This window comes from Diaphorina citri, unplaced genomic scaffold (assembly GCF_000475195.1).
Source record: "Diaphorina citri unplaced genomic scaffold, Diaci psyllid genome assembly version 1.1 scaffold350, whole genome shotgun sequence".
In the NCBI taxonomy this organism is placed as follows: Eukaryota; Metazoa; Arthropoda; class Insecta; order Hemiptera; family Psyllidae; genus Diaphorina; species Diaphorina citri.
The window spans coordinates 209,249-223,708 of record NW_007377785.1 but is presented as its reverse complement, the minus strand read 5'-3'; the positions used below and the strand labels follow the sequence as shown (position 1 = coordinate 223,708).

Genomic DNA, 14,460 nt, shown 5'->3' with positions numbered 1-14,460 from the left:
TATCATTATTTTTCCATATTCCCTGCCTGATAACATAAAGCGAAGCCGCAGCAGACAGACAGTGAGACAGGGGTATTCTTCCTGAATAGGTTTGGACCAGCTGGATATATATCCCACCAAGCAAACGTTGGTCTAGTTGCTTTTGCCGACCACTTTAATACAGTCTCTTGTTATTTGGCTTTTTTTTGACCAATAAACCCACTAAACAAAAGTGTAAAAAGTGTTTTTTATCGTAGAATAGAACTTTTAAAAAACGCTGCTTATATTACTGAGTTTCGCTCTTTCAAAAATCTATTGTGAAGTCAGCTATTAAAGTCCTGGCCAAAATCGCAATGGTACAATTCGATGCCTGCATCCTTCCGGTTATCTCTACTTACCCATCTGAATTTAATATAGATATATTATTTTAACATCTATGCCACGACATGTAACGAACCTAAGCACTTTAAAAGATAGAATATGAGTGGGAGTACATTACTCCTAAGTAATTTTTCAGTTGTTTATCTTTTGAAAAGACAACAAACTTTACAGACAGACTATGCGCCATTTAACTGGATGCCGACAGGATAAAAGCTGGCTTTTGTAGAATGCAGGCTAAAACTATTCTTAGTAATCATCAACATCTTTTCGTTAAGCCTAAAAAAAAAAAACTTTTAAAAGTGTCAGGTAAACTTAAGTTTTTAACTGAAACCAACTTATAGACCTACTTTGACAGCGCGAAATTATCTCGGCTTAAAACTGGCAGAAAAGGTGTTCTTTATGCCGAGTTGGCTAAAACTTACTTTTAAAACACTAACATTGCTCCTCATGAGTTGTTCGTAATGTTAAGTTTCGTAGAATAGTTTGTTGGCACCCGAGAACTCTTATGAAAAACATATGGCTAGCAAGTCAATAAATATTTAGAACTAAAATTAACTGGTGCTATCATTATGAAAATATCATAGTCTGAGAAGATATATGTATATCATATTATAACCCATTTTTACACATTAGAATCAGTCTTCTTAGAGGAGTACTCCTATTAAGGTTGGAAAAAAACGCTCGCCTTATGCAACACTGGCTAAATGTTTTATAGTATTGATTATCAGTTGTCCGAGGCGATAATATAGACATCATACTTTAAATATACAATACGTTGCCACGGTTTTATCAGCTATCATAGTCTTCGTTCGTGGCTTGGCGCTTCTCGCGATCTCAAGCTTCTATGTGTAATAATAAAGGAAGGACGGACTAAAAAGGGTATTTTAAAAGCTAACACACTGTACTAAATACAATAGGTAGTGTTACTGCTCCTTACACTTCCTGGTTTAGGATTTACCATTCATCTGATTTCAAGCCTAGGTCTAAGTATTAGCTAGCTTCTAGGGAAACGTTTACGTTTACTAAAGCTCCGTTCGCACATTCCATGTTCCCTCATTTCAGCCATGTCTCTCAAGTGTTTAACTCTCCTCGCCGGAGTGTGTCTCCTAGCATGTCGTGTAAACGCGGCTAATGAGCGTCTCAAGGAATTATTTGCCTGGAAAACTGTAGACTTTGATTTCCCGGATGACGCTACTCGAGCCAAGGCGATCGAAAATAAGGAATACATACAGGAGAACAATCTGCCGCTAGGACTGGATAGATGGCATGACAAGCTGTTTGTAACTATACCTCGATGGAAGAGCGGTATTGTTTCTACACTCAACTATATCAACCTTACTGGTAAGTTTGATAATAGAACTCCTAGACTAAATATACTCGTAAGTAGTATGTATAGCAATGTAGTGAGGTGTATGAAAATAATACAACCTGTGTTAAAATTGGGGATTTCTATATGGGTTGGTTATCTGTATTAATGAAAATTTACTTTCGTCTGAACATTGCTAAAAATCATGAGAGTTGAAACTATTCTTACTCCAAATGCATCAATAAATTCAAATTTGGTGTTGTCAATGTCAATATTTCCATCTCTCTGTCTGTTCCGCTAAGAGGTCTGCCGTTTATGTCCACTTTTTACGGCAAAACGGCTATGTTACTTATTTGTGTTGTTCTCACTCTTCTCTGTTACAGAGGCCAAGGGTAACCTCTCTCCCAATCTGAAACCCTATCCCAGCTACGAGATCAACAATATTCACAAGAAAAATGGTACGACTCTGGTGTCTGGATTTAGAATCAATGTAGATGTATGTGATAGACTATGGATGGTTGATACTGGACTTGCTGATATTCTAGGAGAAGGGAATCAAATCTCAACACCTAGGATTGTGGTTATTGATCTCAAAACAGACAAGATTATCAAGGAGCATACTATTGCTAAGGAAGATATTGCTGCTCATAGCTTTTTCGCTAACATTCTAGTGGATACAACACCCAACACATGTGACAAGGCATTCGCCTATATTCCTGACCTTGGTGGTTTCCAGATGATTGTCTATGACCTTGAGAATAATGAGAGCTACAAGGTCAAACACCACTACTTCTATTTTGATCCACTCTCTGGGAACTATAACGTGGGTGGGGTCAACTTCCAGTGGACAGATGGTGTGTTTGGTGTCGCTTTGTCTCCAGTACATAAGGAAGATGGCTACAGAACCCTCTACTTCCATCCTCTGTCATCAACCCGAGAGTTCTCAGTGAATACCAAGATTCTCCAGAACAAGACCACTGCTTCTAACAGCTACTATGAATTCAAAGTGTTGGGATCTCGTGGTCCTAACTCTCAAGCTACAGCGGAATCTCTAGACGAGAAGACTGGTGTCTTGTTCTATACACAAGTGAACAAGGATGGGGTTGGGTGCTGGAATAGTTACAAACATGCCAATGAATACTCTGCAGACACAACAGACCTGGTAGCTACTGACAGCGAGACCCTGGTATTCCCTAATGATCTGAAGGTGGATAAGGAAGGATACTTGTGGGTGTTGTCTGACAAACTCCCTGTACATATTCACAAGGGTCTCCATACAGATGAGATCAACTACAGAATATTCCAAACACCTGTTAAGGATGCTATCAAGGGAACAGTGTGTGATGTGTAAGATCTCAACAAGTGTACTTGTCAGGGGGACATTTCATAAGGCTACTTTTTTATAAGGGAAGGATATTAAATTAAGGAATATTATATTAGACATCATTCCTATTGTACGAAGTAGCTGTGTGGAATAGGACCTAGCTATGCCTCTTACCTTTGTTATAATGTATTTGTTAGATTTAAACTTCTTGTATTGACCCCTTTTTATTACTTGGTAGCCATTATGAGAGGCATTTATAATTCATATCATGACTTTACAATTTTACACCCATCTTATTTGCTGGAATTTCAACCAACCCATCAATCGTTTCGGGGTTGAATGCACCCCGAAATACCCAGCAGCACGGGTTGTCCCAGAAGGTCACTTGTAAACATATCCACCATACACAGCGTTGCTTAACTTCAGAGATCCACCGGGGACTGGTACATTCAATGTGGGCTTGTAAACATATCCACCATACACAGCGTTGCTTAACTTCAGAGATCCACCAGGGACTGGTGCATTCAATGTGGGCTTGTAAACATATCCACCATACACAGCGTTGCTTAACTTCAGAGATCCACCAGGGACTGGTGCATTCAATGTGGGCTTGTAAACATATCCACCATACACAGCGTTGCTTAACTTCAGAGATCCACCAGGGACTGGTGCATTCAATGTGGGCTTGTAAACATATCCACCATACACAGCGTTGCTTAACTTCAGAGATCCACCAGGGACTGGTGCATTCAATGTGGGCTTGTAAACATATCCACCATACACAGCGTTGCTTAACTTCAGAGATCCACCAGGGACTGGTGCATTCAATGTGGGCTTGTAAACATATCCACCATACACAGCGTTGCTTAACTTCAGAGATCCACCAGGGACTGGTGCATTCAATGTGGGCTTGTAAACATATCCACCATACACAGCGTTGCTTAACTTCAGAGATCCACCAGGGACTGGTGCATTCAATGTGGGCTTGTAAACATATCCACCATACACAGCGTTGCTTAACTTCAGAGATCCACCAGGGACTGGTGCATTCAATGTGGGCTTGTAAACATATCCACCATACACAGCGTTGCTTAACTTCAGAGATCCACCAGGGACTGGTGCATTCAATGTGGGCTTGTAAACATATCCACCATACACAGCGTTGCTTAACTTCAGAGATCCACCAGGGACTGGTGCATTCAATGTGGGCTTGTAAACATATCCACCATACACAGCGTTGCTTAACTTCAGAGATCCACCAGGGACTGGTGCATTCAATGTGGGCTTGTAAACATATCCACCATACACAGCGTTGCTTAACTTCAGAGATCCACCAGGGACTGGTGCATTCAATGTGGGCTTGTAAACATATCCACCATACACAGCGTTGCTTAACTTCAGAGATCCACCAGGGACTGGTGCATTCAATGTGGGCTTGTAAACATATCCACCATACACAGCGTTGCTTAACTTCAGAGATCCACCAGGGACTGGTGCATTCAATGTGGGCTTGTAAACATATCCACCATACACAGCGTTGCTTAACTTCAGAGATCCACCAGGGACTGGTGCATTCAATGTGGGCTTGTAAACATATCCACCATACACAGCGTTGCTTAACTTCAGAGATCCACCAGGGACTGGTGCATTCAATGTGGGCTTGTAAACATATCCACCATACACAGCGTTGCTTAACTTCAGAGATCCACCAGGGACTGGTGCATTCAATGTGGGCTTGTAAACATATCCACCATACACAGCGTTGCTTAACTTCAGAGATCCACCAGGCAACTATATCAACCTTACTGGTAAGTTTGATAATAGAACTCCTAGACTAAATATACTCGTAAGTAGTTAGATGGCATGACAAGCTGTTTGTAACTATACCTCGATGGAGGAGCGGTATTGTTTCTACACTTAACTATATCAACCTTACTGGTAAGTTTGATAATAGAACTCCTGGACTAAATATACTCGTAAGTAGTATGTATAGCAATGTAGTGAGGTGTATGAAAATAATACAACCTGTGTTAAAATTGGGGATTTCTATAAAGGACGCGACTGTAACAATTTGGTAAAAATCGGACAGTCACTCATCCAGATATCAACCAAAGTCAATGTTGCTTCAAATTTCGGACTTGGAAAAATTTTCAAAAAAAAAAAATCAATTTTTTCCATACTTTATATGATTCCTTATCACACGGGGAGTATTTTAAGATAGGAAATTTTTGGTCGAAAATTGGCCGCCGTAGGCGGTGCTACATATATGTATTTTAGTATTCTTCTCTGATATAATTATCTATCTAATCAAATCATCAGTCATTTGATGAAAAAAAAAAAATATCATTTTTGAAATGGTCAAATGCAAGCTAAAAGTGACAATGAAAACATGGTAAAACGTATCATAGTTGGGTATTAAATTTGAACTGTATGTATGTTTACAATGAAACATCAACAGGGTACAGAATTTTAATGAAGTTGAAGTGTTTAATATTAAGGCCTTGGCTCCCCTCCTCAAACATAAAACAAGTTCTCACTAAACATTAAAGAAGGTATTTCTCCTACCTCGGTTTTTTCTCAGTGTCCGAGGAATAAGAAGTAAATTGAGAAACCAGTGTCCTATTCAGCCTATTCTATCAACAACTCCCCACTTCCCACCATATATGTACTCCTCATGCAGACATTGACAAACGGTACGAGGTTTTCTTTTCTGCACGTGAAGTGTTTGGTGGGATGGGTGACAGGTCATAGGACCATAGGAAAATTAGACGCAAGTAAGTGTAGGTGTAAAATACAATTTGATCGATAAAATTTGTATACAGCATTTCTTAAACTGAGTGATAAAATGACATAGAAAATAAAACATGAACTTTACAAAAGATAAAGAAATGATTATCTGACCTGAAGGCTTTTGCCACAAGATGTCACCAGGACAGTACAAAACACATCGTAATATCTAGTCCAATATGTGGCAGGCGTTGGGCCTCTCTATGTGTTTACTTGGCCAGAGTAGCATCAATCTGAACAATCCAAGGACACACCAGTTTGATCTTACGTCTATAGTTGGGATCTTGGGCTACAGGATTTCTATCCAGATAGATGGTCTGAAGCTGTTTGTTATTCTCCAGGACGTTCACGGTATTCCAATCTGATACTTGATTGTCATTGATCTGAAATAGATAGGCAAGTTAAGATATTTTATTTTTCCCAGGTGCAATGTCAAAACCTGGCTTCTGTGTAACATTTAGTAGTTTTGGTATCAAAAATAACGGAAATAAAACAAACTACAGAAGCACTGTTTTGATGGAAACCACTGTAGGGGGGGGGGATACCTAAACTGCCAGCAAATCCATAATGAAGCTAGAAGATAGTCAATGCTATTACATAGAACAATGGTATATGATACACGTAGTTGAGGTAAGGTTAGATGTACACAGCCAGTGTGTAGAGCTCTTACCCAGAATTCCTGTAGTTCAGTAAGATGTGCTATGTTCTGTATAATGGAGATCTTATTATAAGCCACGTCCAGAGTTTCTAGCTTCTCGTTGCTCAGTAGATTCTCAATCGTAGTAAGCCCATTCTCTGATAGATAGAGCTGGGTGAGGTTTGTCAAGGCTTCCAAGTTCTCTATGGTACGTAGACGATTACATTGGAGGGACAGAATATTGAGTTTAGTCAGGGAGGCCAAGTTATCAATGCGGGATATTTTGTTCTTGCCAAGGTATAATTCTTCTAGGTTTGTGAGGCCATCCAGGTTTTCTATGATCTGAGAACATAATAATGAAAAACAAAGCTTATTTATACTGTTATACTAAATACTAGCTGAATTCCGTCGCTTCGCTCCGGAATCCCGCTAGTTCATCCCGAGGCATGGCCAAACTTGTGGAAAAGGCATGGCCGAACTTGTATTTATCAAACTAAAAACATAAACGAAACTCAAATATTAGGCGAGCGAGGAAAAGTTTTCTCTCCCGCAGTCTCTGCACTCTGTGTATTTCTTATGGGGAGATTTTAGCGATCAAAAATTGATCATATCTCAAGATCGGTTTAGATTTTCGCAAAATCCTTTCTTATTGCACACCCAGACCATAAAAGGAATATTCCTACCAAATTTAAGCTTTCTAGGTGTTGTGGTTCTCGAGATAGAACGATCAGTGTGTGAACTATGAAATGTGAATGAGTGAATGGATCTCGTTCTTATAATAGTCCTATTTGGACAGGATACACAAAATATATTCTAGTCTACATTTTGGAGAGGGCCTTACTTGGTTTCACACCGATCCCCCGTGGTGATATGATTGCACAAGCACACATTATTGGAAGCACATGTCCCGCCATTCTGACATGGGGGAGTACAGGTGAGTGTTGGACACTGCACTGAACTGGCGTTCGCTGAACTGCAGGATTCATTATTGCAGCTCTCTGAAGTACAGTTCACTGGAACAGAGGAAAATATTTAATTCCCAGATACTAAATAAATTCTATCATATTTAGGACTAAAGTTCATGCCTTGTCAGGTATTGAACCCACACCTAAGCTATAGATTTCGGCAAACAAAAGAAAGGAATTTATGTTTGAATTCGAGTATTTCGCACTTGATTTGCCTGTTTGTTCTGCAACAACTAGGTACTACAATATGTTATACAATTTGAAAAAAAAAAAGTTTTCTAATTTGTTATGAGGTGTCTCATATTTTTTTTCTTTTTTTTTTTTTTTTTTTTTTTTTTTTTTTTCCTTAAAAAATAAAAAATAAAAATCAAAAAAAAAAGAAATCTCTTTTTTTTTTTTTTTTTTATCGCTTAAAACGATAGAACGTAAAATTAAAAAAAAAAGGAAATTCCGTACAGTAGTTTCAAAGATACGACGATAGAAACCCGGCGCACCCGAACCGAGTCATTTGACTCGTGGCGGCAACACTGTATTGGCGTCTGACGTCATACCTACATATCGCTAACCAATGCGCGTAGGAATCAAGGCTGGGAAAAGGTGGTATACAAAATATCTCAAGAACGGTTTGTCGTAGAGCAATGGAATTTGTTATGCTATCCCGGTATGGTCCAAGGTCCAAGACTGTAACAATTTGGTAAAAATCGGACAGTCACTCATCCAGATATCAACCAAAGTCAATGTTGCTTCGGACTTGGAAAAAAATCGAAAAAAAAATCCAATTTTTTTATACTTTTCCTTATGATTCCTTATTACACGGGGAGTATTTTAAGATAGAAAATTTTCCTCCAAAAATCGGACGCCATATAGGGTGACTGTACCAGTAGTCGATCATTTTTCACGTTTTTAAGTTTCAATTAGCTCTGGTTCTATTGTTGGACACTGTTATATTTTAATTTTGGTGTCAAATTAAAGCTAAGACTTCAAATTTTTTATGTATCTTATTTTTTATAGCAATATCTTTTGTTTTTATGCTTTTTTTATAGCTCAAACTCATTTTTCAGAAAAGCACTAGTTCTCGATCAGTGTGTATCTAATTTCGATCAAAAAATGCACTAGTTCTCGATATCTCGATCACCTGTTCTAGTTGTTGATCATGCATTGCACTAGTTGTCGATCATTTGTGATTTCATATAGTTTATTGGGCTATTGCAAGGAAAAGTTATAGTTTAGAATTAAATTTAATCAGAATTCTTATTTTCACCAACATTAACTTTGGGAAAAATTGAATAAATTGATATACCGACCTATTATGCTGCTGGATCAACATGGTTGACAATAAAACAATGACGTTTCTATTCCCGATCAAATTGGCCGACAATAAAATCACTATGTCCGAAATCTTGATCAAAATTATCGAATATAAAAACACCATGTATTAGTAGTCAATCAGACTGATCGTTTATGGAATTACCATGTTTCGATCAAATCAAAGTTCGGTCGAGAATTGAAACCACTGGTTATAATGATGATCAAAAGAGATCGACTTTTGAAAATGTGGAAAAAACCTGTTTTTAATGTCGATCAATAATTAATTACTTAATAAATGATTAAATAATACACTTACCAATGAAAAGTGAAGTTTAAAATGAACTTCACACCTTATATTTTCACTTTACACACACTTTGAACACTTTACATAACAGGAATCAAGAAAAAACTCTTTGCCAAGATCGTGTCTTGAAACTGCACAAAACACATCCTCCCTCTGCAAATTCCAAAAACACACCGAATTTTTTTTTCAAAATGATTTTTTATAATGAAGAAAAATTTGAATTTGGCGCCTTTTTTTACAGTAGTATCAAAACAACACGAATATTCAAAAAATGTTATCAGAAATTAAATAGGATATACGTTTATAGCTTAAAATTAACTAAACATGACCGAGTGATCGACTACTGGTGTAAAGTCGACTACTGGTACATTCACCCTAGGCGGCTTTTGGGACTTTGAAAAATTTTCACATTTTTTTTTTTTTTTTTTTTTAACTTTGACTACTTTTGATCAACTTTTGTTTAGATAAAGTAAACATTATTATGTAATAATCTTGTCCCCAGCCGCAACCCATTTGCAACTCCTCCATTATCTCTCACATGAGACACCTCAATTTGTTACAGACCCCCATTGAGCCTTAGTGATGGCACTTTTCTGAATGAGTTCTATGGTTTACTTAATTATTTGTTTAGACTCTAGAACCCTAAAGTAAGAATATAAAATTCAGCAAGACTCACTCTAATTTTATTATCACCCAGCTCCAGAACTTTCAACTTCTTCAGATGATCAACATTTTCAATTTTAGAAATCTTGTTTGAACATAGGTACAACTTCTCTAGATTTGCTAGATGATCCAAGCCTTTGATCTCACGAATCCTGTTGAATGATAAATCCAAAATCCTGGAAGAGAAAAAAGCCAAGAGCTTAAATATTTTTTTTTCCATCAACTCTTGTTGGAATAATTATTTTAGTTCTGGTAATACTGCCACTGGCCAGAACTTAATTAAAGAAAAAGTATATATTTAAATCTTCTTGCCCGTCTGATGAGAGGCATACCACGGGATGGGCATGCTACAACACAGACCACAAGCATCTAATATAGCAATTATTTCATTGCTACGGTGTTGGAACAATCATCTTAAAAAAAAAGAAAAAAAAAAATGTGCTCACAAGGCTGAGAGCATATAGATACCCACACAGCCACAGAGGTTACTAGAATATTAAAATACAGTTAGGTAACTAACATTTTGTAGACATTTCTTCAACTTGGACTTACTCTAGATTGATCAGTGTGTCCAGATTTTCAATGACAGTGAGTTGATTATCATAGAGCTCCAATTCTTTCAATGTAGTCAGCATGTGAATGTTCTCTATCTTCTTGATCAAATTCCAACGGAGGAGTAACCTCTCTATGCAAACCTGGAATAAAAAATGATGGGATTATTAATTTTCTCATACAGGAATTTCCAAGTTCTTCCTGGAACAAAGGTTTGCCAGATTGACTACACATACCTACCACAAAGCATGACATAGCACTTGATAGCTGAACTTACTTTGAGTACCGTACTTGAATTGTATTTAAGATTCATTCACTCACCAATTGGTCAAAGTTTTCCATCTTGCCAATTCTTGCATGGTTTAAGTCCAGTTCGGTACAGTTGACATCAATGATAACTACTTCTTTTGACTCCTCATCTTCTGCTTTGGATTCTGTGGTCTCTGCTTCACTTTCCTCATCTGGATTGTCAAGTGACATTTGATTTCCATGAGTATTTTCAACTGCCTCAACATTGAGAGTGACTAGGTTATCATTATCTACCTCATCGGTATTGGGCACAGCTGAAATAATAAAATATGTACCATGATGATCCTGTGCAAATAGAACCAAAGATTCCCTTCACCTCAGCAGTCTGAACATGTTCTCGAAGAAAAATTAAGGCTGTTCCACAGACAATTAGTGTTATTTTTTTAGAGATGTCATTTTTTGTTGCTGTTTTTGCAGCCAGACAGACATAGACATTTAGACATGTCAAGAAGGTGCATAAGAAGAGACTGGAAGTTGCCAAAATGAGAATGCTGAGATGGAGTTGTGTGGTTACCCGGCTGGACAGGATCAGAAATGAAGTAATAAGACAGACAGACAGACATAGACATTTAGACATGTCAAGAAGGTGCATGAGAAGAGACTGGAAGTTGCCAAAATGAGAATGCTGAGATGGAGTTGTGTGGTTACCCGGCTGGACAGGATCAGAAATAAAGTAATGAGAAATAAAATCAAAGTAAAGGAGGTGTCAAAGAAAGTCCAAGAAAGAAGAATGCAGTGGTATGGACATGTTCAAAGAAGAGAGAACTAGGTAGGGAAGAGAGTTGAGAGGATGATAGTAGATGGAAATAGGGGATGGGGCAGACCGAAGAAGAGGTGGAAAAACTGTGTAATTAAAGATCTGCAAGAAAAGAACTTAACGGGGGATGAAGTGCACAACAGGGTTGACTGGAAGAGGCTGGTGAAAAACTCCGACCCCACTTGAGTGGGAAAAGGTGTAGAAGAAGAAGTGTTATTTTTAGTCCGTCCTTCATTTATTATTACAATAGTAATAAAAAGGTATAAGGGACGGACTATTGTATTTGCTTCGGTGTCTGTCACTCGCTCACTCGGTCGGTCGGTCTGTCTGTCTGTCCCCATAGAAGGACTTATCCAAACCTGGTCGACCTATATATCAAATTAAAGGTCTTTTTTTTACCAGGAACACGAAAATGGTGGTGCAAATTTCGTCCAGAAAACCATTAAGCCAAAAAACCAAAAAAACTGGTTTTGGGGGGATTTTTTTCACATTTTCTCACACAAATGAGCTCTGATCTCAAAATTTGTCGCGACGACCTATGAACTCAAAGCGAGAAAGTTTTAGATAACACTTCAGTCGATCATTTAAGACCGGTTTAAGCGTCACCTATGTTAAGCTACGCCGAGCAAAGCCAATAAATGGATGGGTGACTTAAAGTTAATTGAGTAATTGTGGGATTTTTTTTTCACATTTTCGATAAATGGATGGGTGACTTGCAAACTATATTGGGAATAAAGGGAGAACGGGCTCTAGTCTTGATTTTAAATCATTACATGAAAGTAAAATTAAAAAATCAAAATCAAATCAAGAATAATAATAAACTGAAACAAATTAGGTAGGTACATAGGTATCTACTGATTTTCTCTAATCACTACGGGCTAAAAAAATTCCCGGAGGGACGGACCCTGCTTGTTAGCCCATGGTCTGTACGTACGTATGTATGTATGAATGTATGTATGTATGTACGTACTACAGGTTTAAAGATAATGAACTTACTCTCAACATCCATGATTGAAGTGTAGGCTGCAAACTTAAAAATTTAGGGCATTGGCATCTGGAAATAAAGAAGGAAGAAGAAAGTAATAATTCATGTTAGAAGAGACAATGACATATATATTAAAATTCCAAGAAATTTCTCTCCTTCCTAAAGAAATCATAAAAAAGTACTTACTTAAATGAAATTTGTATGATTAGTTAAAAGTACCAAAGTATATTGGGTAGTTGTGCATAAGGCGCGTCAATGGGACATTACAAAAATCCTTTTATAAGAGGGAAGATACTTGCTTAAGGAGTGTTCCTAGTGAAGTTTTAAAAGGCGCGAAGTAAAAACAAGTCACATATTTTAATTGATTAGCACTTAAGAAACGAACTTTGAAATCTTAGGCGCGTCCGTGAGACATTACAATCTGTCTATAAGAGGGAAGATACTTGCTTTAGGGGTGTTCCTTGACAAGTTTTTAAAATAGCAAAGTTAAAAAAGTCACATACCTATTTTATTGATTAACACTTAAAAAACGAACTTTGAAATCTTATTTCCACGATCAACGATACTTCGAACAACAAACAACTCTGACAACACAGCGGCCATCTTTTCAGTGTTTACAGGTGTATTACCGTACATTACCGTACGAGGGAACAAAATCTGTACGGAAATCTTACCTTATCGCCATGTTGACCAACACAAAGATGAAAAAAAAAAAATTCTTATTCGCCAACAATAGGTTAGGGTGTTAGGTTAAACGCACAAATGAGCAGTGACCAGTGTTAGGTTAGGATTAGGTTAAACGCACAAATGAGCAGTGACCAGTGTTATTGTAGGGTTAGGTTGAACGCAAAAAGGAACTTTCACAAATGAGCAGTGACCAGTGTTAGGTTAGGGTTAGGTTAAACGCACAAATGAGCAGTGACCAGTGTTAGGTTAGGGTTAGGTTGAACACAAAAAGGAATTTTCCAAATGAGCAGTGACCAGTGTTAGGTTAGGGTTAGGTTAAACGCAAAAAGTATGTGTTACAACATGTCGTTCGCGCCAGTCAAAACTACATCTAGCACACTCTTAAAGTAAGTTTTTCCTCTTAGGGTAAGTGTACCATTTATTCGCCCACTTAAAAAACGCACCATTTATTGGCCCACCTGCCCACATTTATTTTTCTAATTTTTGTTTTTATGACTACAATTTTTGAATAGCACTGGTTCGATAGCAGTCTTTAAGCCCTTTCTTTTGATGAAATTGGATCTTGAAAAAAATCGTCCAGTTCAGACTTATGTGGCGTATGGTACAGGTGGGCCAATAAATGGTACGTTTTTTAGGTGGGCGAATAAATGGTACACTTACCCTAATTACCTACATGTTGTGTAGACTCTAGCTAAAATTATTATTGTGGTACATACACTGAAATGTACCATAGAAATTTTCAGTAAATTTGCCATTGACGTGTCTTATGCATAATTACCGTATATTACCTATGCCAGAGAGTTTATCAGTTTATGTAGGTACCTCCCAAGCAAAACTCATAATAAGAAGATCAATACCAACTGTGGGAAACTATTGTTATCTCCCAGATAAATCTCTAAAGATAAGCAGCATTGTGTGACACTAATAACACACACTGTGCAGTTCAAGTACGGGTAGATATCTATATCTACAGTCAAATATTTTTAGAGTAGTGAGTAATTACCTGTTTGAAGAAGAAGTACTATCATGAAGCATTTCATGAAATGTTATAAAATCTGTGTCTTTCTGTCTTTCCTATCATTTACTTTCCAATTTTCAAATGTATCTATGCAAAGCTTACCTGATACACGATAAAAATAAAACTGCTCGTAGCTGATATACCTGTTAGATAACAATGATAAGATAATGCATGAAATTATTCACCAAGAACACCAATACCTAATAAGATTTTCCTTTAAATGAACAAAATTTCCCCGAAATCCTGGAATCTGGAATGAAGAAAAATCAATCCCGGATTTTGAATTTACCCGCTTCTTGTTCGCTTGTTGTAATTTTCATGTTGCCAGATTTCACCACAATGAGCGCGGCAACAGTGCATAAAAAAATCGAAAAGTGTAGAGCGGGATATTTTGAAAATTATCTTATCAAGTTATCATAATTATTTAAATTATTATTATTATTAATCTGCAATATTTTTGATTTTTCAAAAGACAGGAAATGTCAAAATGTCATTGAT

The 14,460-nt window shown here is 37.3% G+C and overlaps 2 protein-coding genes across 6 annotated transcripts; one reads left to right on the top strand and one right to left on the bottom strand.

The window, feature by feature from the left end:
- Positions 1–1,409: 1,409 nt before the first annotated feature.
- Positions 1,410–3,161, top strand: LOC103507908 (L-dopachrome tautomerase yellow-f2-like). The gene is made up of 2 exons (XM_008472426.3): positions 1,410–1,701; positions 2,050–3,161. The coding sequence occupies exons 1-2, from the start codon at positions 1,425–1,427 to the stop codon at positions 3,015–3,017; spliced, it is 1,245 nt and encodes a 414-aa protein (XP_008470648.1). The 5' UTR covers positions 1,410–1,424; the 3' UTR covers positions 3,018–3,161.
- Positions 3,162–5,390: 2,229 nt separating this feature from the next.
- On the bottom strand, positions 5,391–14,247 carry LOC103507907 (protein phosphatase 1 regulatory subunit 7). Of its 5 annotated transcripts, XM_026822653.1 has the most exons (8): positions 13,735–13,775; positions 12,444–12,487; positions 12,269–12,326; positions 10,528–10,769; positions 10,207–10,349; positions 9,668–9,830; positions 6,448–6,756; positions 5,391–6,160 (listed from the first exon to the last, which is right to left on the bottom strand). In XM_026822653.1, exons 3-8 carry the CDS (start codon positions 12,279–12,281, stop codon positions 5,987–5,989), a joined length of 1,044 nt encoding a protein of 347 aa, XP_026678454.1. In that variant the 5' UTR covers positions 12,282–12,326; positions 12,444–12,487; positions 13,735–13,775; the 3' UTR covers positions 5,391–5,986. The 5 variants fall into 5 exon arrangements, with proteins under 5 accessions (XP_026678454.1, XP_008470645.1, XP_008470647.1 ...); XM_008472423.3 differs by lacking the exons at positions 12,444–12,487; positions 13,735–13,775 and adding an exon at positions 14,065–14,247; XM_008472425.3 differs by lacking the exons at positions 12,444–12,487; positions 13,735–13,775 and adding an exon at positions 13,948–14,034.
- Positions 14,248–14,460: the final 213 nt, after the last annotated feature.